General features: G+C 42.7%; 4 protein-coding genes across 5 annotated transcripts in view; 1 reads left to right on the top strand and 3 right to left on the bottom strand.

Annotated features, from left to right (window-relative positions):
* LOC102221506 (aminoacyl tRNA synthase complex-interacting multifunctional protein 1-like) overlaps window positions 1-2,047 on the bottom strand; it is a 32,345-nt gene extending 30,298 nt beyond the window's left edge. The window contains exon 1 of the mRNA XM_023345578.1: window positions 2,028-2,047. Within this exon, the coding sequence (XP_023201346.1) occupies window positions 2,028-2,032 (5 nt within the window). The 5' untranslated portion in view covers window positions 2,033-2,047. The remainder of the gene's footprint in view (window positions 1-2,027) is intronic.
* On the top strand, window positions 449-9,210 carry LOC102224273 (phosphatidylcholine:ceramide cholinephosphotransferase 2-like). Its single transcript, XM_014473833.2, has 7 exons — window positions 449-563; window positions 4,429-5,100; window positions 5,379-5,496; window positions 5,590-5,647; window positions 5,758-5,853; window positions 6,069-6,235; window positions 7,709-9,210. The coding sequence occupies exons 2-7, from the start codon at window positions 4,580-4,582 to the stop codon at window positions 7,880-7,882; spliced, it is 1,134 nt and encodes a 377-aa protein (XP_014329319.2). The 5' UTR covers window positions 449-563; window positions 4,429-4,579; the 3' UTR covers window positions 7,883-9,210.
* Window positions 8,606-17,557, bottom strand: LOC111610761 (transcription factor 7-like). The gene is made up of 8 exons (XM_023345580.1): window positions 17,478-17,557; window positions 13,697-13,763; window positions 13,136-13,187; window positions 12,825-12,922; window positions 11,785-11,939; window positions 10,785-10,905; window positions 10,074-10,181; window positions 8,606-10,000 (listed from the first exon to the last, which is right to left on the bottom strand). The coding sequence occupies exons 2-8, from the start codon at window positions 13,718-13,720 to the stop codon at window positions 9,929-9,931; spliced, it is 630 nt and encodes a 209-aa protein (XP_023201348.1). The 5' UTR covers window positions 13,721-13,763; window positions 17,478-17,557; the 3' UTR covers window positions 8,606-9,928.
* LOC102224523 (zinc finger protein 37-like) lies at window positions 15,635-22,770 on the bottom strand. Of its 2 annotated transcripts, XM_023345576.1 has the most exons (10): window positions 22,478-22,770; window positions 22,323-22,394; window positions 21,168-21,312; window positions 20,950-21,074; window positions 20,604-20,839; window positions 19,980-20,086; window positions 19,775-19,905; window positions 19,467-19,711; window positions 18,874-18,986; window positions 15,635-18,793 (listed from the first exon to the last, which is right to left on the bottom strand). In XM_023345576.1, exons 1-10 carry the CDS (start codon window positions 22,704-22,706, stop codon window positions 17,479-17,481), a joined length of 2,718 nt encoding a protein of 905 aa, XP_023201344.1. In that variant the 5' UTR covers window positions 22,707-22,770; the 3' UTR covers window positions 15,635-17,478. The 2 variants fall into 2 exon arrangements, with proteins under 2 accessions (XP_023201344.1, XP_023201345.1); XM_023345577.1 differs by lacking the exon at window positions 22,323-22,394.
* Between the last annotated feature and the right edge of the window lie 1,480 nt (window positions 22,771-24,250).

The following is a 24,250-nucleotide window of genomic DNA, read 5'->3' as shown; positions in this document are numbered from 1 at the left end:
GACAGGTTGTCTGTCAGATGTTTTAATATTGTTTTAATTATTCCGTTTTCATATGTATTAAATCAGTCAGTTAGAAATACACAAATGCTTACGTTTCCATGTTTACAATACTGACTCAAAATGAACTATAAAGTTCAAGTTTAACAAATAATTTGGGGTAATGACGAATATTTTAGATTAATCTGCCGGAAACTTCGCTGCTAGCTTCAGCTAGCTCTGTATTTCTCAACTTTCTCCGGAAAATTCCGAGTGAAACCGAGCTCAGGTGAGTCATGCGCAGAGGTGAGTCAGCGGGGCGGAAACCGAGAGAGAGAGAGAGAGAGAGAGAGAGAGAGAGAGAGAGAGAGAGAGAGAGAGAGAGAGAGGGAGGGAGGGGGCTGTCTGCGTCCCGAAGGAAACGAACCATATTTGGAGTCTAAACATGGAGGAACGCCAGGCACGAGCCGCGGGCCAGGGGAGGGGCTCCTCCTTCACCCGGCCGAGAGAGAGAAGGAGGACGGAGGGGAAAACGGGAAAAAGGCACCGATTTCCGAGAAGAAGACGTGGAATTGTTTCAGAAAGCGGTGAGTACATCTCCGTCTGCCTTAAAAGAGGAAGAAAACCATAAATTATTTTAGATTTTATTGGTTAGCGGAGAGGAAACCTCCAAAGTTACGTTTTGTGGTCGACAGGTGTTTTCCTGGATTCAGCTTCATGTCTTAATTTCAAAATGAACGACTCAAGAAAATCTCAGAAAACTCCACAAAGTTTAAAGTCACTTTAAAAAAATCTATTTTAAGTCTCCGAGCAAACTTTGAGCGATCGATCAGTTGACTTAGAGACAGTTTTTAAAGAGACTGTTTTGATTGAGCTAGCTAGAAAACAACAGCGAGGTAAATATTTTTACTGTAAATATGGCTAAATATGGGTTTCCTGGTCTACAACTACATTTGCATTTCAGCCAGTTAGGAAAGTGAATATTGTCACTTATTTTCTGATATTTTGTAAAAGTGTTTAAAAATCATTTTAGTGAAACATGTCTGCATGTTTAAGCTCTAAAATTCAAACAAGTTTCCTTAATTTATGTTAACTGTATAAAACACGACACATAAGATCTTTAATAACCTGACCTCACATCTGCTAAAGTGTTTTATTTTAGTGTTAACATTTTTTATCTAAGCATATTTATGAGACTTGAGAGAATATTTAGTTGATTAAACATGGTTTATTTATTATTAGTGAATAGAATAAGCTGTTGCATCATGTCTTTGTTGATAATAATCTGACTTTCATTCACTGATAATCTGGAGTCTGTCTGTCAGACTGATCATATCCGTTTTCAGGCTGTAGCTCCTCCTCGCCTCCATCGTGTTGATGAATCAGCTCTAATCTGTGGAAATTGAATTCTCGTGTTTCTAACTTCATTAGGCCTGATTCCCTGCTACTCTGTAAACAGGAAGCTGCCAGGAAACGCACAGAGAGTCTGTTCAGAGGAGAAACTCTCCAGGTTAAACGGCTCCAAACAGCAGCTGGAATAGAGTACAACTTCCTGTTAAAGTTTTGATCCATAACGTAGTTTAAACGCTCTAGAAACAGATTTTAGGCCTGGCCTTGGTGAGTTTACTTTTTCTGTGACTCATGATCAACCAGGGATGGTTTCCTTAATCCCCTTGGATGAGTTGGCAGTCACAGGTTTTAGCTCACATACCGGCCAACACCACACACAGGCTCCTGGGAGTCAGCGGGCGGAGGAGGCATGTAACGCACATCTACATCTGAAACGAACTTTTCTTATGTTCCTGAACACATCTGTCATGATGCACAAGTACAGGAGAGTCAGTGAAGAAGAAATGCTAAAACCAGAGCTAGATGTCTGAGAACCTGCAGTAGAGCCTCAGTAGAGCAGCGGTGTTACAGTCCTGGTCCTGCAGGATGCAGACCCACCATGTGACCCTCCTGCTGCCCCTTAAGGACACCCCTGGTCCAGCTCTGTCTGCAGCTGCCCATAGAAAAACCCTTTGCTCTGGATCCTCCAGGCTCCCACATACCTCATCTGAATCCTAGCAGGCAGTCACATGGTTCCTGCATGTTTGCATTTACACACACACACACACACACACACACACACACACACACACACACACACACACACACACACACACACACACACCTCCCAGACCACGGCGCAGACCACACTGTTCTGCAAACACCCCAATCTGTGAACAACAACGTTACAGTTTCCATCCAGGACTTGTTAACCATTCACCAGTCATATTTTATAATATGAAGAATCATAAAAGTTTACATAATTCCTCATTGCATCAGATAAAAGTTTCTATGTCTCCTTCAGAAACCGGATAATGGAAGCGGATTAGTTAGAGAGAGATATCAACATTTCTGTCTGAGCAGCGTCTGCATAAAACTCAAACCTCTGACCAATCAGACAACACTTCGGACTGAGTTCTGTAGAAATAGTTCGACCCGGCCTGGTGTCGAGTTCGGAAACAAAATGATGCAACGATTATCACGTCAATGAGAACCGATTTCAGCGCTTCGCATCAGTAGGTCGAAATCTTTATGGTGCCGATCAGAACATCTATTCATCCAGAACATATTCATGGTTCTGGTAAAAGGTCTGCTGTAGATTCACTCCTCTATCTCCATCAGGAAGCTTCTGGAGAACTGGTATCAGAACTGGTGGAGCTCATTAAACTGGTGGAGCTCATTTAAACTGGTGGAGCTCATTTAAACTGGTGTAGATCTAGATTTTTATTCCAGAAGCCTCATGGTAACTCGTTCCAGAACCAGGCTGGGTCACTGTTCTGTTGTAACACCCAACCATGTCGCTCACATGGTTCTGACTCTGGTCTATAAGGAATAACTAAACCCATAAGCTGTATAAATGGTTCCTTATGGTTCTATTATTATGTGTAAGTAAAAAGTTTTATTCCTCAATATTTGGCCTAAAACCGTCTCACTGCTGCCCTCCTGTGGTTAAACAGCTACTGCAGTTGAATGGTCCTACTGGTTCCAATGGTGGGATCATGATTGGTGCTTTGTTGCTGCCAGAAGTTTCCCAGAACAGGAAAAAGTTGCTAGAGGTTCTGAAAAGTCACTAAATATAGTGACAAAGTCTCTCTAACATCTGTCACCCAGCTGTTGCATGAAGCTGCCACCACCATGTTTGACAGCTGGAGCAGTGTTCTTAGGTTTGGAAACCTGATCCTGATCCACATTTCTCTAAATGGCTCCATTTTTATCTAATTTGACCATAAAGTGTTTGTGCTGCAGGTTCGTATGGAACTAGCTAAAGGCCAAAACCTTTTCACTGCGTCCTCTGGAGCCCACTCAGCTTCAGCTCTCTGCAAGTTCAATCATTCACGCTCCAGTTGTTGGTCGTCTTGTGCAAACAGAAACATTCTTCCTCATCTGGTTTCATCAGTGTGATAGTAAATATCTGTGATATTCAAATATGTGAAGCTCCACAAATAGAGAGCAAATAAAAGGGCTTTGTACCTTCAGCTGGGCTTTGTCATTGAGCCGATACTGAAGCTGAACTGACTCCTCCTCATCCTCCCAGTGGATGTGACCAGACTGGTTCTCAGGGCGTCTCGGTGAGGGAGGTTCTCTGTGGTTACCTGAAGTCAAGCCGCTTCCTGCTCAGAGTCTGGGGAGAAAAATGCATGAGAACCTGCAGAAACACACAGTTACTGTAATCAGATCAGAGTTTCTGTAATAAAACCCCAGATGTTTAAATATGGAAATGATTTTAGGTGCATGTGCGCTCAGGCTGATGTAAACACACACAATGGGGTGTGTGTGCAAAGGTCAACGACCTGTCGGCCGACTAAAGATAAAAAAATTCCTGCTGCAGGTGAAAAGAATGACTCATGAAATGAATCATCTGGCGGCAGGAAGAGTTCAGACCTTCATGAGAAATGATTGGATAGTTTACATCTTACAGCTGATTGGCCGATTCCGATCTACAAAGACAGGACTCTTATCTCAGCTGAGTCTCATTTTTAAAGTTTTACTACAGATCAGATCAGATCAGCTGCAGGTTCTTACATTCCTGAAGGTTAAACTTTGGACACCAGCCAGTAGAGAGACTCTGTCTGTTTACTGTTAAATGCAGCGTTTGCTTAAATAAATCAGTTTGATTTTTGTTTGCATAAATGTCAGATTAAGTGGAAAAATAATCTAAAAATGTAGCATCTTAACAGCTTGTGCAGACTGTTTAACTGCAGACTGTTTAACTGCAGACTGTTTAACTGCAGACTGTTTAACTGCAGACTGTTTAACTGCAGACTGTTTAACTGCAGACTGTTTACCTGCAGACTGTCTTTCCTGTTTTGAGGAGTGGAAACCAGAAATCACTTTTAACCTCAGAGAAACTGAATGTTTGATTTCTAAATGGCTCAAATGTAAATTTAAATGTTTGTTTTTCAGGTTTCTGCTGATTGAGACTCACCTGACCTGGTTCTGCCTTATCTGTGACCTCGGAGACCAAACACCTGCACCAGACCTGATAATCAATCAGGCCTGTTATTGGTTAACAGACTGACTGGAAGGACTCTGATTGGTTGATAAAGTTTAGTCCATGGCCGCTTCAGAGCTGATTGAGAAGGAGGAAGTCCGGATCCCCGTGGAAGCCAACGTGACCTCGTCAAACTCCCCGACACAGATTCATCCACAGAGGGTTGCCAACGGTAACCCCACCCGCCACGCCTCGACGCCGTCGCCTCCCCCGGACGACCTCGACGGTAATGACAGGCGTGGCGGGCTGTGCAGCCTGATGCTGATCGAGTCTCTGAACAACAAGCTGAAGAGACGCTGCGACTACGAGAAGATCTGCGCCGAGGCGGAGCCGGCCGACAGCCTGCCCAGCGAGTGGTGGAAGACCGGCGTGGCCTTCCTCTACGCCTTCTTCAACCTCGTCTTCACCACCGTCGTCATCACCATCGTCCATGAGAGAGTACCCGACAAGTCGGTGAGCCCGCCGCTGCCGGACAAGTTCTTCGACTACGTGGACCGGGTCTCCTGGGCCTTCACCATCACCGAGGCCAACGGGCTGATTCTGGTCGGGCTGTGGCTGGTCCAGTGGCTGCTGCTCAAACACAAGTATGACCACTGACTGATACTGGGGTTACTGGGAATACTGGGGTAACTGGGGTAACTACATCCATTAATAATAATATTATTAATAATAATATAGGTTCTGCCTTTACATTAACCATTAACAATCCACTATTATTATTAGTTATAATAATGGATGTAGAAGCAAATGACGTATTTACAGCGTTTATATTCCTTTGTTTCCATGACGTCTGGTTTCGCCTGTATTTGTTGTGTTTTTAAGCTTTATTGATCTGTTATTGATTGGTTCTCCGTCTCTGCAGAGCCATCGTGGGCCGGCGGTGTTTCTTCCTCATCGGGACTCTCTACATGTATCGCTGCGTCACCATGTACATCACCACGCTGCCGGTGCCGGGGCAGCACATGGTCTGCGCCCCAAAGGTTGGTTGTTGAACTGGACTTCTTCTTCTTCTTCTCCTCATCCTCAGTGTGTTTGCTGAAGCTCGGAGCCAATAATCGATTGTTTCCCTGCAGCTTTACAACGACTCAACGGGGAAAATATGGAGGATCCTCCGGCTCATTTCAGGAGGAGGTAGCATCACGCTAATGGCTTATTGGTTGATTATCAAGCCCTGGTTTCTGATTGGCTCACAGCTGATCCCTGCAGAGTTGATCGAAAGCTAATCAAACTTTATTTTCCAGGTTTGTCTCTGACTGGTTCTTACCTGATGTGTGGAGACTTCCTGTACAGCGGCCACACGGTCATGCTGACGCTGTCCTACCTCTTCATTCAGGAATGTGAGTCCACAGAAACGGTTTTCTCCCAGCAAAGCTCCAGATGAGCTTCAGCAGCTTTTCACACAAAGTTTAACAATAAACTTCCTTAAACACGCCTTTTAAAATCAATCGTTTGGCCACTGGCCATCATGTGGTGCCACTTCCTGGTTCTGGTCTTTAGCTGACTGAAGTGGAAGGCAGATCCAACCTGTTTTCACCTGAGCTGTGTTCTCCAGACTCGCCCCGCTGGATGTGGTTGTACCGCTGGGCCTGCTGGCTCCTCAGCGTCTCCGGGGTCGTCTGCATCCTGGTGGGTCACGAGCACTACAGCATCGACGTGGTCATCGCCTACTACGTCACCACCAGGATCTTCTGGTGGTACCACACCATGGCCAACAATCGCGTGAGTCCGATCAGCTACGACGGAACCGTTCGGTCCCGGCAGAACCGTTCGGTCCCGGCAGAACCGTTCACACGCCTCTGTCCGGTTGCAGCAGCAATCTGATGGGGGGAAGGAAAATGATGGACGGATTTTAATTCTAAGTTAAATCTGATAAGTTCAAATGTATTCAGGTCTGGACTTTGACTTGACCAGTCTACGTCTTCCTGCTGAAGAAAATCATCAGCAGCATGATGCTGCCACCACCATGCTTTGGCTTGAGGAGTTCAGATTTATTTTGTTAAAGTTGAAAGCTGCGTATCATTTTTTTACTGCAAACAAACTCATTGCCTCTAAAAAAGTTTTAGTTTTCATTCATTTAACTGAGAAACCAACTAGTGAACTTTTAGTGAGCGTAGCTTCAGTTAACTTCATAAATCTAAGCAGTAATTAAATGTTACACTTTATTTTGAATCTATAAATAATAACTGGAGCTTCTGAACACTCGCATTTTCTAACGTTAATCAACTTATGAAAGGAAATACTTAACCAGAAAACTTCCTGGATGATTTACAAGTATTTTTTATAGAAAACAATTTATTTACTTATTTCAGTCCAAAAAGCTCCAGAACTCAGTCAGAGCGCAGAGCGGTGGTCAAACTGGACTGGACTGGTACTGACCCTCTGTGTCAAAAAACCTTTACAACTGAAAGTACATAAAAACTGGACCTGTTATTCCAGTACCCAGTTAAACATAATTAATGGTAAAGTGGAGCAACCTGCAAAGCATAATGGGAACTTCATCTCTTCTTTCACAACATGTTACAAAATGTGTTAAAAATTAAAATGAAACGCTTGAATGTTTGCTAAACTTATTTTGAGTTAGCAAAACCTTGACCAGAGTCGACTTATATTCACTTGTTTAATCGGTTAAATAGTTATAATTTACAGTGTACTTCACCATCATGTGCTGCTCTATTGGTTTATTACATAAAACCCAAATAAAATGCTTTCATTTTGTTGCAAATGTAGAAAAGTTGAGGACTTTGTGCTGGGGCGCCCTCTGCTGGATTCATGGTGGAATCAGATGGTTTTTAGCAGCAGTTGTGATTTTGAATGTAACTTTTTATTCTTATTTATTTCTCCAAACTGCAGTGACGTTTTCTGATTCTTTTTCTTAACTTATCTAAAACCTGTTTCTGTAGAAACACGTCCAGGAACTTTGTAGCTGACAGCCATCTTGGTAGGCTCCTTAACTAACTGCCTTAACAGTTGCTATGACAACAATAATCTATATTATATGTATGTAATGTATAATGCTTATAAGTTTAGTGTTTAACTTTTAAGCATTATGTATTACAGCTGTTTCAGTTTTTCAGTTTTCTGATTTTTACTAACTAGCAGAATTAGCTTAGCTTCTGTCTGCTAGCCGAGTCGGACCTGTAGCCTGGAGTTTGTTACCTTCTGCTCTTACTCTTGTTGGTGACGTCTGTCCAGGATCTGTGCGGCGCCTCGACCAGCTGCCTGACCCGGGTCTGGTGGAACCCGGTCTTCAACTTCCTGGAGAGGAACGTCCGGACGACGGTTCCGGTCGTGTTCCTGTCGCCGCGGGCCCTGCTGTCCTCCTGCAAAGAGCGGTACCACACGATGGGCATCGAGAGGGACGAGTGAGGACCGGACAGGGTGGGGGGGGCCCACCGGGACCCAAACCCAGACCGTAGAACCCACCTGGTACCACTCTGCTCAGCAGCTGGAGGTGTTCATGTTCCAGGCTGCTGGCCCAACTTGTTCTGGATGTTGAAGCTGAGGAGCAGAAAGACGTTTTGAGTTCTGCTCCTGGAGAGCGCGTGCTGAACCCAAACGGACCTTTCCGGGCCGGCGGTCTGAGCGGTTCTCCTCCAGTCGAAGCTGTGAAACGTTGCTGCTGGCTGAACTTTGTTCCTCGACGCTGCAGACGGACAGAAAGTTTCACCTCATCGTTCAAATGTTTCTCCTGTTCTCCGGGCTCGGTTCTGAGCTCGGTTCTGTTGGACTTTAACGATGCCTTGGGGAAGTATTCCCCCCTAACTCACGGCGTTTCTATTTAAATGTTTCAGTTCATCAAATAACCTGAATAAAAACCAAAAATCAGTTTTCAAATGATTTTGTTTATTCAGCCAACCTGGTGCTGCAATCACTCATCAGCAGGCCTGTACTTTGACTAGGCCACTCTTCTGTTTCAAGACACCCCTGGCTATAGAGCAGAGGTGTCCAGTGTGGTTTGGGGGCCTTTTGAAATGATTTTGTTTGAAATTGATCGTTTGGATGCCTCTGATCCATCAGACCCAAAACCATTGAGTCGTCTGAATGTTTATCAGTAGAGCTGAAAGTTTGGGGCATAAATTTAACTTTAACTGTTTTACAGGTTTGTCTTTCTGCTGTTTTTTCGTTTTGTTATGATGGCTGTATTCTGCTGACTCGATCATGCAAAACATTTATTTTCCCTTCTGACTGTCAAAAATGAGGAGGATTGAATCGATCAGTCAAATCTCAGATGGTGAAACTTTCTTTATTTTCACAGTAAATATCCAGACAGGAGGAAGAAAATATTTAACAATATATGAAACACAAACTACGTCTAATTACAGGAAAAACTCCGGTTAGGAGGAAACACTTGAATAAAAACAGAAAATAAAATTTCACTTTACAGGACAAAGAAAAGATGGCATGCAGGATATTATGGAAGGAGTTTTTTCCTTTTGGCTGCTTCCAAGTTCTTAACTTCTTAGTGGAACCGGTGAAGGCGCATCACTGCCACCTGCTGGAGTGGAGTGTGAAAGACGAGCGATCGAATATCGGAGGTGAAATCCAGGATGTGGTGAAGCTTTAGAGCTGTATGAATATTTTTGAGCCTTTTCAGAATCATTTTAAACAAAAGTAACAAAACGGTCATCCAAATCTGTCAGGTTGTTGGTTGTATTCCAGTCGGGAATGAAATGATTTATTTGGATTACATGAATTAAACTGATTAAATGTGAATTTTTATAAAAATAAAACATTTAAATGGATTCCATGGTTACACTCATTGGATTCAAACAGGATATTATGAAGATGTTTCAATAAAACTTTCATTTCCAAATCAATACCGATATCATAACTGTGATCATATTTATCTGATACGATATCAGGATGAAACTTATATTTATTATTTATTTTGTATTGTGAAAAGTGAGATGATGCTTCATCAATTAAAATTATTCAAACCGAACATGATAGTCAAAACATTAGGTATGAAAACAACTGACCCATTTATTATGAACCGGGACAGAAAATCTGGAGCGGACTAAACGTTGGAGCGGACTAAACGTTGGAGCGGACTAAATGCTGGAGCGGACTAAATGCTGGAGCGGACTAAATGCTGGAGCGGACTAAATGCTGGAGCGGACTAAATGCTGGAGCGGACTAAACGTTGGAGCAGACTAAATGCTGCAGCGACCTCCTTCTGTCTGAGATTATTGATCCATTCCATTTAAATCCGATGCTCATTTCTTTGGCCGATATCGGACCGATATTCAACATCAATATCTGATCGGGACTGCCTAATATTATTTGAACATTAAAGAACGTTGCAATATTCCCAAACATTTCCCACGTCTCATTTTTACTGTACATCAGTGCAGAGTTTCAGATTATCGTCTATAAAATCTTTACAAGCAGCTGCTGTCTGACTTGGCTGGATCATTGAACCTGGCTGCAGATGACCTCTGACCTGGAAGAGTTTCCCGCCATCTGCTTCCTCTTCCTCTTTCCCTGGAAACGAAGGAAAACCTGAGTTTTTTCCTGAAGGTGTGTGCTGTGAGTGTTCAGGATGTTTGGTACGTACGTAGTTGTCCCTGGCAGACCAGCCGGGGTAGAGCTGCATGTGCAGCAGCCGCTCCTTCTGGGCCAGATCGTAGAACCGGGACTGCTCCGATCGAGGCAGAGCGCGCCACTGGCCCAAAGAGACAAACATCAGGCCGGCCGGGAAACGGCGTGACACCAGAAACCAGACCGACACCAGAAACCAGACCGAGGTGTCGGTCTGGTTTCACCAGAAACTGCGTTTCCACTGTAAATGTGGGCAAATATTTCTCTATTTCCTACTGGTGTAATAAAAAAATACGAATAACATATTTTTGCAATTGTAGTATTTCTGTGAAAGGGGCAGCATTATGTAATATCGACGTTTTCTTCCTACTTGGGAGCGGCTGCATATTGGGGAAACTGTAGTCGGCCATTTTACAGAAGAGCGATGGATTCAACACGTTGGATCGACACACAACCTTTTCTGATCTATGACGCTGTGAGAGCAAAACAAACTATCATCATTCTACCACTTCCTGTCGTCTTCTTCGGCGTTTCTGTCAGTAGTAATATCCGATCACATGACTCATGAGATTTCTATACGGCTGAAAAACCACTGAAATATTCCATCAAAAAACTTGAGTGTTTTTTTTAATTGTTGTGTTTCTATTGATTTATTTTCGTAATTTCAGTTTGCGCAATTTTACAGTGAATGGAAACGCAGGTACTGTGACATCATCAGGCGTCTCACCCGGCGTCCCAGGATGCGGTTTATGGCGGCGCTCTCCTTCTCCCGTCCTTCCTGCAGCACCTGGTGTCGCGTCTCCTTCATGTAGAGCATGAAGGCGTTCAGCGGCTTCTTCACCGACTGCCTGCCGACAAACACAGCAGAAACATGGCCTCCAGCAGCATGGCTCTCAGCCAACGCTAACGCTAATGAGCTTGAAGGAAACTTAGCAGGTGATGGCCAAAACTTCAACACAGAGGTCAAACTTTATTCTTCTGAATAAAGTTCAGTTTGTTAATTTCAGCATTTTCCATTAGCACTAATTAGAGTTGGCAGAGTACCAAAAATCGCACTCAAGTAAAAATTTACCAAGAAAAATCAAAATAAGACAAAAGACATATTTTTCCAAATCATATTCTTTCAATATAAAACTTGAGACGTTAGTAAAAACTGCAGCTGTGTGTCTGAATCTGGTGAATTTTTGGTTAAAACATGTTTGTTTTTCATTCAGTGGGGAGAAAATCCAGAAATTTTACTCATGTAAGAGTAAAAATACTTCGTAATAAAGTTACTCCAATGAAAGTAAAATGGAAAGCGCAGTAACAGTACTCATAAAAGTTACTTTTTCCTTTAAAAAGTCAAAGAATGTAACTGAGTACATGTAGTTACTACCCAATTCTGGCGCTAATGGAAATTAGCGCTAAGTGCGCAAAAATGTTTTCAAAGCTAGCTAAAGCGCCAGACTAAAGAAACTAGCTCTGCTATAATCACATTAGCTCACCACTGCTGTCCGCTATATTAAGGTACTAAATGTTCTTCAAATCAATAAAATCTTAGGAAAAATTGATCAGATGTGATTAAATCCATAACTGATTAAACTTTTCACCCCCAAGTAGTTTGGACAAAAACTACAACCAGCTGATATATAGAAATAAAATCAGGAGGCATTTTCATTACTGAGCAGAAGAACAAAACAACTGAAGGTTCTGATTCCCGTTTCCTGCCTCAACGACGCGGAACTCACCTGGAAACGCTGTTGCCGTGGTAACAGGGGCGTGTCCAGGAGGGAGGGTCGGCCTGCCGGGCAACGGGCCTGCTGATTGGCTGGCTGTAGGGGGAGCGGAGGGGGAGGTGCCTGTCGCTGAGGAGGAGGAGGGGGACCAGAGGATGGACGGAGCTCTGCCCAGACAAACAGCAGCAATATTCTGTCACAGTGATAATAACAATAAAACTATAACATTTTCTGAATGATGTCATTAAATAACAAGAATTTAAAAAATATATTTTGTGTCCTTTTTTTTAATTGTCTTGTCCTGATGAAGGACTTTTAAAATTTTACTGTATCTCACAAGAATAAAGTCACAATATCAGTAGAATTAAATGAGAATGAAGTCATAATATTACAACTTTATACATTAAACATTGACTTTATTCTTGAAATAATACAGTTTTATTGTCATAATATTAAGACTTTATTCCCATATTTTTATTTTTTATTAGTATGGTCTTAATACTCTGCTTTTTCAGGTAAACATGTCCGTGTTTGTTTTAAAATGATCGTGTTTAACTTTGTTGAATCTTGAGCTGCAGTTAACACGGCGGCCACTAGACGGCGGTATAAACGCAATAAAACCCATAACTCCAGTTCCTCCCATCGCTAACTGGACCAGTTCTGACCTTTGCCCCTCAGTTTGTGAGTGTCTGACAAACAGGAAGAGAAAACGGTTTGCAGCGGTTTCATGTTCCAGTCGTTCAGAGGCCATTGGACTCAGCAGTGCGGTCATCCTGTCTGACATCTTGCCTCAGGGCCTGCAGCGCCCCCTGGACCAGATTTAACACTAATTGTGTCAGAAAGAGAACATATTGGCTTCAAGGGAAGCAAAATAAAGCTATTCCCTTATACAGACTGATTCTTTGTGACCTGGAAATAAATAAATCAGTCTTTATATCACAGGATGAAACATTATTTATGTTAAAATACTTTAACTTAAACATTTCAGGGACATGTATCGGGTCCCCTCCTCGTCTCCGTCCGCATGACTTAAGAAAGGCGGGAAAACTCACAGCAACGGCAGCCTGTGAGTTGATCTGCCCCCTGCTGGTCAGACTGCAGTACTGCAGCTCGGATTCCTGAGTGGGCCAATCGAATGAGGGCTGATGATCTGAACATGAACATGAAAACATCTGAAAATATCTGAATATTAACATGAAAACATCTGAAAATATCTGAAAATATCTGAATATTAACATGAAAACATCTGAAAATATCTGAATATTAACATGAAAACATCTGAAAATATCTGAATAACATGAATATTCTATCTATCTATCAATCTATCTATCTATCTATCTATCTATCATTTATTTTTACTCACCACAGTTCGGTTCTGCAACATTTCCACTCAGTCCATTCATAAACAGCATCTCCTAAAATAAGATCAATAATTAAAAAATCAGTAATACTGATGTAATAATCAATGTTTAATTTGTTATGTTTTAACATTAATTAACTTTTGGAACCATATTCTTTTCTCATCTATTCATTATTAAAATTGTTTGTTATTTTTTGTCACATCTTCACATTTTAGATCCTCAAACTAATTAATATTTTCTGAACAAAGATAAAATCCTGCTAACTGATGATTTTATAATTATTTGTATAATTATTATAACGCCTGAATAAAACGCCGACGTCTCTTTTGATGATGAGGATTTTCTTCCAGTGATGAATTAAATCATCAGTTATAATACAGAAAATTAAACAAGATTAAAAATATTAAAACTAAAATATTTAAAACAATAACATGAAAACATCTTTACCTTTGTTAAAATGAGATTAAATTAGCAATAAGATATTCTTTGTAAACAACGTCTTTCTTTAAAAACAGTAAAAGGTTTCAGTCTAAGTTCTTCATTTGATAATAAAGGAAACTTACTTCTGCAGTGAGAATCTGCTCCATCCTGCAGGAGGTGAAACAAACGGAGAAACTCGTTTGGCGGCGTCTGGCGGATCATCAGAGAGAGAAACGCTCAGCGTGTTTTAAAGCTTCGCACCGACAGCCAGGATCTGCCTCTGGTTCTCCAGACGGACAGAAAGCATCACATCACGTTACTCTGACGACACAAACATTCACTGCAGCAACAAAACCTTTCTATGATTCAGGAGGTTTGTTTCAAGTTTCCTCATTTAAATCCAGAACATTCCTGATGATCCAAAGTTAATATCATTAACTGCTGGTTTTTAATCAGATGAACTTCCTGTTGTTGGGCAGAAGCAACAGGAAGTTCATCTGAAATCATCGTTGCTGTTTTTCCATCTTATCGTTGCGTTAAACACCAAACATGCAGCTTTCAGCTTCTATGCACCACAAATCTGGAACAAACGTCCAGAAAACTGCATAACAGCCGAAACACTGAGTTCCTTTAAATGTAGACTAAAAGCCCAGCTGGGTAGAGATGATTTAGAAACATTATAAATAAAACATTAATCAACATGTTGATGTGATGCTTCAGTTGTTGTTGATTGATGTGTTTTAAGATCTTTGAAATGTCTTGTTGCTGAAAAGTGATGTAGATAAACTCGACTTGGACAAAATGTTACATTTGTGCTGAAACATTAATATCATCACCTTCCTGAAATAAGACTTTTGCCTAAAACATCTTTTAAAAGCCTAAATAAAGAAGCCAAAGTTCTTGAAATATTTGTTTTTCTGAACCGTTTCCATCCAAAGCTTTCCTTGCAGATCTCTTCTGTCTCGCGGTTCTCTGACCTCTGACCCCTGGGGGGGTCACAGGTCGTGTCAGGGTTGAGTCTCCCTGTGGATTTGCCGCGGCGGCTGTCAGAAACGTTTTACTGCAAAGCCTCAAACCAAATCAGAGCTAATCCACATCAGCTGGACAGAAACAATCTGGGCGACTTTAACGGCCCGCCCGTCTCCATGGCAACACTTCCTCTTCCTGCTCACTCTGCGGGATGCCCACAACCACAAAACCCTTAACCTCTCCAACAAAATCTGACCAGAATACAAGTTTAAATAAATAATAACATAAAGGGACATTTTTAACTCAAATACGATCATAAATCTGAAAGTTTGATTTTCTGATATTCTGATTGTTTGTTGTGAAAGAACTGAAAGGAGCCTGAAGGTAAAATGTTCTTCAAACGGAACCGAACAATCGAAGGCGTAAAACCGCAGAAAATTATAATTATCTTAGCAACATTTGCTAAGAAATCATCCATTATATCAACTGATTGGTTGTATTTTGTAGTAAAAGATTTTCTATTTTATCTATTTTAAAAGTGGAAAAGCAACTTTTCCAAAATGTTTTACTGAACTTTTGCTCCCATCCTGACGATTTGAATCGAGCAAAATTTCACTTCTGCAGGTTTTATCAACTCAAATTCACTTTTTTTAACTGTTAGGACAGAAATTTAAACTTTCTGTCCACAGAAAGAGAAGAAAACAAAAAACATGGAGAACCGTGAAACCATAGAAACTAAATATAAAATCACTGAAGAGAAAACGGTATAATTTATACAAACAGGATGTTTAGTGGCGGCCGCAGCCCAACGGAGAGTTTATTTGGAAAACAGTCTAAACAAAGTCTGTAAGAGCTACAGGGAACAACGGCTCGTTAGCATAAAACGCTGACGTCAAACCGGCTCAGAGTTCAGAACAAAACAGAAAAACTCTTAACTTTAATCACTAATTATTGTCTCTGCTGCCCGTATATTTAGCTGTTAGCGTGTTATTACCGTCATGCAGTCTGTCTTAAGTCAGAGGCTTCTTCAGGTTAGTTGCTACACTGACTGCTAATGGAGATCCTTCCATTAGCATCGCCAGATTTAAAGATAAACAACAGCAACGTAAAAATTCGAGAAGCTCAGTGTTTTATTGAAACGGGTCGATACAAAAACAGGACAGAACTGAACATAAGATCCGGTTTCAGCGTTTACACGAGTCACGAAGCAACAGAAAACAAAACCAGAGAAAACCGGTTAGTTTCCCCAAAAATGTCACCGTGTGAACTCTGACCCGGTTTCTGGTCCAGTTCAGTTTTTTTCTTGCTTTCACACACAGGACAGTTCAGAACAGAAGATTATTGATAACCATGAATTAATTCAATGTATTTTCTTTACAGTGAAAAGCTTAAAGCAAAATGAAACAATTATTTCTCAGAAACAGCCTGAAAATCTGCTAACAGTAAAACCGTTTTCATCCCATTTGCTCCATGAAATAATTCCTGACAGAAAACCGAATTTAAACCAAATATTTTCTTCTTTCTGCTCTTGGATTCAATGTTTTTTCTTCTGCTGTGATTTTTATTGTCTTGGTTCTTCAGAAGTTGTACAAAAACACAAAACGTGGTGGGAAGGGATTGAAACTGGTCTGAGTTAGCATTTAGCATTAGATTAGCTGTTAGCTAAATCACTAATTTAGCTAACAGCCTTTCTGTCATGTTTCCAACGGCAGCAGAGGAGACGTCACACTGGGTGAAAGAAGAGTCATTCTGCAGTAAAACAGGAGTTTATTAGTATTTAAAAGAAAGAAGTGATATTTTTAACAAATTAGCCTTTAGCATAACTGGCGCAGTTAGCATTAGTGACTAAATGGTAATCTATCTTCCATAAGACTGTCAACATTTCCAAATGTATTTTAATTGATTGAAATAAATCTTGCTCTACCCTGCTCAGCCTTCTTGTTATCTGCTGAAGTTATACTCTCTATAATAACGGTCATCTCTTCCCCATAACTTCCACACCAAAGAGTGTTGATGCTAGTATAGATTAGCCACTTTAAGCTACAAGAATCTCCTGAATCTGGTGAGGAACCATTTTGTCGTTGCCCATTTTCATATAGAAACGGTGAACCTCAATAAAAATGAAACAAAATGATACAACTGGAATGTTTTCTGTTTCTTTTGTCAACACAAAAATGGTCCCAGTAAAACTAAAGCAATAGAAAACCAGGCAAAAGATCAACATTGTAGTTTTTGATGTTTAGATCCGTTTCTTCTTTTATAACGATGCTGTTCGGACTTTAACCCGTTCAGGTTGTACCACGACCTTTAACCTGATGTTTTCTTTGCAACGCTAAAAAGCAGTTTCAACAAATTAAGAAATCAATTATGTAGATTAAACTGCTACAATGCTTGTTTTCTAGATATACAGGACACAGTATTGGCTACAAACTAAGCTAGCAAAGATAAAAGCCTTAGAGTCCTTTGGTTGGGTTTTCCTCCAACAACTTCCACACCGACGAGTGTTGATGCTAGTGCAAATTAGCCACTTTTAGCTAATAAAGAAAAAAAAAATCACCAGATTCTGATAGGAAACCATTTTTTTATTGCCCTTCATGAACCGTGAGGACATTTTGCTGAGTTAAACCGTTAACCTCAGTAAATGTGATATAAAATGAAACGTTGGAATGTTTTCTGTTTAAACAGTCACAGTTAAACTAAAGCAAAAGAAAACCAAAAAAAAGATTATTATTGTGGATTTTGATATTTAAATTGGATACTTCTTTTCTCACGATATTTTGATTTTTGCCCGACCACGACCTTTGACCTGACTCTTTCTGCAACACTAACCAGAGGACGACTAACAACAGTTTCAACAAGATTAAGAAGTCAACTATGCAAATAAAGCTGCTAAGATGCTTGTTTTCTAGATTTACAGCATTGGCACAAACAAACCAAGCTAGCAAAGATAAAAACCTTAGAGTCTGTCGGTCGTTAACTCGGCCGATCCTTCAGACGTTCCATCGGTCATTGATTCGGTTTTTCCTTCAGTGACCAGTGGCTGGATGAAGGAAGTCGACGGTTCTTGGAAGACGACGTGCTCAGGATGGAAGCTCTTCATGTGAGTTTTCAGGCAGTGGCTCTGGGTGAAGGCTTTGTCACAGAAGGAACATCTGTAGGGTCTCTCTCCGTTGTGGGTCCTCATGTGGACGTTCAGGTGCTCCTGTCGAGAACACGCTTTGCCACACACGCCGCAGCTGTACCGCTTGATGCCCAGGTGGCTCTGGATGTGGACGTTCAGGGTACTCTTCAGTTTGAAGTGGCGGCCGCAGTGGGAGCAGCCGTACGGTGTCTCCCCGGTGTGAACCCGCATGTGTTTCTGGAGGTCATACTTGTTGAAGAAGCTCTTGCTGCAGACGATGCAGCCGAACGGCCGCTCGCCGCTGTGGGTCTTCATGTGGCCCGTCAGGGCGTTGTTGGACAGGAAGGTCTTGCAGCAGATGTGACACAGGAACATCCGGTCCCTGGTGGTGTGGACCTTCATGTGCTCCTTCAGGGTGTGCTCCAGCTTGAAGCGCTTCCCGCAGACTTTGCAGCCGTAGTGGCGCTCGTTTGAGTGCGTCAACTTGTGGCGAGTCAGAGACCTGAGGTCGCTGACGGAGCGGCCGCAGATGTTACAGAGGTACCGGTCCCGACTCACGTGACTCTTCTTGTGAGCCGTGAGCTGGCCTCTCAGTCCAAACGTCTTTGGACACAAGTCACACTTGTGTGGCCGGTCTTCCACGTGGATCCAGAGGTGGACGTTCAGGGCGGACTGGACAGCGAAGGTTTTGCTGCAGTGGCTGCATTTGAACTGCCGCTCTCCCGTGTGCAGGGAGACGTGGTTCTTCAGGCCCGAAGCGGTGAAGAACCCCTTCCCGCAGTATGAACAGTCATGGATCTTTTGGTGAACTTCAAAATGTACCTTCATGTCTTCTGCAGAATTAAAGGTCTCTCCACACACCCCGCAGATGCTCTTTGGGTCTCCAATGTGCGCCCAGGCGTGTCTGGTCAAACCCGATATTGTCCGGTACCACACGCCGCACACCTGGCACACCACCTTGCTCTCCCTGCCGTTCTCCATGAATCGCCTGGGGCCTTTGTAGGTCCTTTCTGGCTGTGGATCATCACCTTCCTCCAGATCTTCGGCGTTTGGTTCCCACTCATCGTCGTCTCGCAGCGCCTCGTTTTCCCCTCCAGAACCAGCGTCGCTCGCAGCTGCATGCGCTCTGCTACGGTCCAGATCCTCAGGGCTGCAGAGACGCAACAAGTTAGGACAGGTCCGCTCTGTCTGGGGTTTGATAACGGGTTGGTTCTGCTGGTCAGCGGTTACCTTTGAAGCGGAGCGGTTTCGTCCTCCAGAACCACACAGTCAGTGGGCTGAGGCTCGTCCTTCACCAGCTGAAGGTTCTGCTCCTCGTTTTTGCTTTCATCGCCTTTTCCTGTCTGAGGAGGAAATCAACAAATCCTTCAACATTCAGTTCAAAGTTTCATTCTGACCATTTTCTGGTTCCTGAATTTCTTTGCAGGGCAGTTTGGCCTAAAAGTTCAACAGAAACTGATTAGATCAACCCAACAACCCTGAGATCCAAGCAGGGATCAGTTTTGTCTCCAGGGATCAGAGAACATTCAGCTGCAGTCGGACGTTTAGCTTGGACTAAATCAGAGCCGATGCTGCAAATGTGTCTGATGGTAGAACCAGAAGTCGGCACCAAAAACTAAAACATGAGTTGCAAAAAACCCTGAAGCATTAATGCTAAACGTTAGTTCTGCTAATGCGCTAAATTAATGCTAAGGCGCTGTGCTAACAGGTATACAAAGACAGTTGGGCTGTTCTGTCCTAAGTAACGATTAGTAAATGTTGGTTTCTTTCCACTGAATGTTCTGCAGAGTCGGGTTCGTACTGCAGCAGATGATTTTTCGTACCTTCAGTTTGACGTAGAGGACGGACTTCTTGGACCCGGTGGACCTCATGCTCCTGTAGATCTCCTCCGGCGTCAGGTTGTTCATTTTGAGCTTCTGCAGCTTCCTGCTGCGGTCGGACTTGTACATGTTGATCTTTTTGTCGTCTCCGACCAGCTGAGGGAAGGTGAGTCTCAGCAGGTCCAAGAACTCGGCCTCCTGCATCCTTCGAGGACATTTCAGATCCTGCACCGACGACGTCTGCAGCTCTGGAACAGGAACGACTTGAGCTGGAGAAGCTTCACCGCCATGAAGCAGAGCTTTACACTCACCAGTTTCTGTGGGAGCGTCTGACTGGTTGTCCTCCAACACACAGACTCTGAGGAAGTGGTGAGCCGGTGCCTCTCCGGCGCGCGGTCGGCCCCGCCGCCTCCTCTGAGGCTGATCGACGGGAGACGACAACCTGCAGGGGAACAGAGGAGGCGTGTGGAAACCCTGCAGGGCAGCAGAGGAGAGCAGAGTGTGGATCCTGGTTACCTCAGGTTCTCCTCGGTTTGATCACTGGATGGTGTGGCAGAGCCGACGCTCAACTCTTCATCCAGCTGATGAAGAACATCACTGCTGCTCTGAGGATTGACTGCTGTCTGCAAATGTTCAAAATGAAAAAACATGTTTATGATCCAGCTAGATGGATTCTAAGACACTGAATGGAAAATATGAATATTTAAGGCCTAAAATAAATATTACTACTTTGAAGACACTGTAAAAACTGGCATTATGAAGGACTAACACACAACAACAGCAACTGAACACACAAACCACGACCTAATGCAACATCAATGCAACATCAGTGCAGCATCAGTGCAGCATCAGTGCAGCATCAGTGCAGCATCAGTGCCACCTCCTGCGCTGCCTGCCATGACTTTGCGTCGCCTCCATCCAGCACAACATCAAGCAGGATTTCTTTCAGCGTAACTAAAGGTCAAGTTAACGCAACGACTCGCTGCAGCATAACTGGGTTTCAATCCCTGGAAATCCCTGGTGGACCTTAAAATCTCTCAGGATGATTCCTGTGAACTCTAAAACGCTGGAAAGGCCCAGCTGGTCCAGAACCAGCCTGATGTTCTGCTGAATCAGTGGTAAAGGGTTTGGAGTGGAAACCTTCAGGCGGACGTAGAGGGCCGAGTTCCCGCTGGTTCTGATGGTCCTGTAGATCTCCTCCGGGGTCAGAGCGCTGACCCTCAGCGGATGCAGCTTCCTGCTGGTATCGGTTATGAACAGGTCGAACGGTTCTCCTGCAGCCAGCTGAGGGACGGAGGAGCGCAGCAGGTCCAGGAAGTCCGACTCCTGCAGATCCCGAGGACAGCTGAAGTTTTGAATGGGATTCTTCTGAAACACTGGAGACAGAACCAAACCTTCAGCCGGAGCTCAGCGGGTCAGACGGCAGAACGACCTCAGAACATTTCCCCTCAGGAAAACCCAGCAGACGGGTTCGTCTGGAGCGTACCGATGTTGGAGAGCACCTCGGTCTCAGGGTTGTCCAGAACCCGGACCCGGAAGTCCAGGTGGGTCAGGGAGCTCAGAGGTTTACTGGCTCTCCTCTTCTCAGGTCGGACTCGGGATGGAAATGACCTGGAACAGTCAGACACTCGTAAACACAACTTCTGGCTAAACCCGAAATCTGCCAGATGAGTCAATCATTATAGTCAATAACAGATGCGTAACCTTGGTGATATCTCATAGTCTGGGTCCGTCAGATCCTCCCGTTTCGGTCTGGACCGCGGAGTCACCGGAACCACGGGTTGAATGTCTTCATCATGGTCATCATCACCGTACCACAGGAAGTCCAGGCTCCCGGAGTCCCTCCCATCTGGACGAAAATAAAAATAAAAACCGCAGTTTGGTCGGACTGGTGTTTGGAAACAGCTGGACGATTCTCTATCAGTTTTATAAAACATGACCCTCATCTGGTCTCAACCCAGATAAACAAACACAGAGAGCCGGTAATAAAGTTACAGTCAGAAACTAACAGTAACCACATCCTAACCCTAACCCTCTGCAGAGAAACACCAGTTCACGTTTTCACCAAGTTATTCATTCATGATAAACAAAATAAATCATTAGCAAGCTAACTATTTAGATTATTTAAATATTCAGCCCCAAAACGAAATTTAGTTAACTAAATATTTAATTAGCAATAAATTACTTAGTTTAGGACTGAATGTTTAAATTTAGCTAGCTAAACAAAATATTTAGCTCACTTAAAATATCAGCTAGCTAATATTTTAGCTAGCTATTCTAAATATCAGCTAGCTAATATTCTAGCTAGCTAATATTCTAGCTAGCTGATATTCTAGCTAGCTGATATTTAGCTAGCTAATATTCTAGCTAGCTGATATTTAAGTAAGCTAAATGTTTTAGCTAGCTGAAATACTTAGCGAGATAAAAATGCTCAGTTGTAGCTAAATATAGAGTAAATAAATCCAGTTTATTAACTCTTTTCCATTTAATCCAGACTGTTGGTTTTAATTGATTTGCTGTTTTCTGATATTTTTATTCAACTTGCTGGTTAATATCTCCGTTTTCTTTTTATTGCTTTAACAAACGGAACCCCGTAACTAATGGTATTTTACTGCACGAGATTGTCAAGGTTATTTTCGTTAGTTTTAAATTTCAAACACAAAAAGTTAACTTTGACTATACAGCAGATATTTAGGTGCAAAAATAAATTGACGTTTGAGTCAATCTAAATCACAGGTTAAAATGCGATAGAAATGAGTAACTCCAGACTTCTTGTAGTGATAAATATAAAGAAACGTTGATTTTAAACCAGTTCGGTTCGGTATATTGGTTCGGTTAAAACCAGTGAGTTCATCCCACCTGGATGCTGCCGCTGCTCCTCACCTACCACCACCAGCTCCTGGCTCCGCAGATCCTGGAGCCCCGCGTTGGCTTCTCACACACAAACACACATCTGATTAACATCCCAGCTGCTTTAATTCAGCCAAACTGCGCCTCTCCTGTCCGCCACTGACCTCCTCTGGTCAGCCTGACCTGCGGCTGCAGCAGCTCCAGCTGCCTCCTCTGGCGGTCGATCTCCCGTCTGAAGCCCGACGCCTCCTTCTCATAGTCGGCCACGGTCCGCTCCACCACCGCTATGATCTCCCGGGCGGCGGTGCTCAGCTTCTCGGTGATGATTCCTCTCAGGATGCCGCTCTTAGACATGCTGAGTGGGTCGGAACCGCCGCCGCTGCAGTAAAACATCCTGGATCTCCTCTGTTTGTGTTAAAAACTTCTGGACGGCCGTTGGATAGATCTACTTCCGGCGCTTGGGGAGGAAACACGTCACGGCTGAAAACTGACAGCAAGGATCAGGGCCGCCATCTTGCGTTCAACTCTGCAGCTGCATCCGAGATTAGAACGTAATTTAAACATTTATTTAATTAAACAAACAAAAACAGTTAAACATGTATTTTATACATTAATTTGGTTTATTTCAATTAATTTTATTAGACCATGGTCTAAAAAAACATGTATTTAATTCTTAATTTGTCCAAATTTAACCTAATTTTAAAATGGAATCTCTGTTCCAGACATAATTATAACTTTATCCGTCTTGTGAGTCTAAAAATATATTTTCTGTTTGTATGAAAAACTTTTGAACGGCCGTCTGAGTCCCAGTTGTTGGGGAGGAAAGACATCAGTGCCACCATCTTACCTTCACCTCTTCAGCTGTATCAAAACTGGGATGTGATCGAAACATTTATTACCACAATTCAACAAAAAAAGTGAATCTTGTATTTTAAATACATTAGTTTGATTTCGGTTATATTCAGTTAATGTATACAATTCTTAATTTGTCGAATTTTCACTGAAATCTTACATAAAACTGCAGTTCAGCACATATGACAGCGTTAATCCTCTTGTGACTGTTATGACAAAACTTAAGTAATTTTATCTATAAAGCACCCTTCATGTTGGAGGCCTGAAACAGATAATAAATGGTATTTCTGAACTCGGTTTGAACTCTCCAGGTTCAGTCTGCAAATATCAGAGTTATGAAGTGAAACTGGTGAGATGCTCCCGGTTTGTCAGAGGGCTGCTGGATATTAAAACTTTCACCTCTTCTTCACGCCCTCGTTCTGCCGAGAGTCTCAATGTTCTCCTCAGGTCCGTTAATGTCGTGTGTAAAAGTGAAACCATAAAGAAAACAGTCACTGTTCAACTTCACAGTCATCCAGAATTTGAATCAAACAATCCAGTGGGTAAAATCAGACCAACAGCTCATCATAATCATCAGAAACCGAAGCCACAAGAAATTAATTACCTTAGAAAAATACGAAGACGAGCCGTCAGAGACCAGAGTAGCAGTTAAGACAGATCCAGTGATCTGATTGGCTGTTTTAGATCCATTATTTTATATCAAGGTGTGTTTCTGCTGTCTGATGTGTGTAACGTAGCGTTTAGAGGTGGAGTCAACCAGCCGTAATGACGTGTTGCTGTTTGCAGCCAGAGACCAGGCAGCTGGTACCGAGGCCAGCGGATGAATCCGTCCGCTGGCTGATCCTCCCTGCTCTCCTTCCCAGGATACGAACAATAGATGTTTACAAAAACATTTCACTCAAGAAAACGGGACCAAAGTTTATCAGTTATCTGTGTTTCTCATTTCAAACTGGTTCAAACTGGTTCCTGAGCTGCACAGAGCTCTCCTGACCTCTGACCTCTGACCCAGGACATCAAACAGCAGATTTTGATTATAAAAATTAAAAATGTTTCATACAATATCTTCAAACTCTTATAAACCAGAC

Source organism: Xiphophorus maculatus, chromosome 14, assembly GCF_002775205.1.
Source record: "Xiphophorus maculatus strain JP 163 A chromosome 14, X_maculatus-5.0-male, whole genome shotgun sequence".
NCBI lineage: Eukaryota > Metazoa > Chordata > Actinopteri > Cyprinodontiformes > Poeciliidae > Xiphophorus > Xiphophorus maculatus.
Note: the sequence above shows the minus strand (reverse complement) of the source record. Positions and strands in the feature narration are given on the sequence as shown.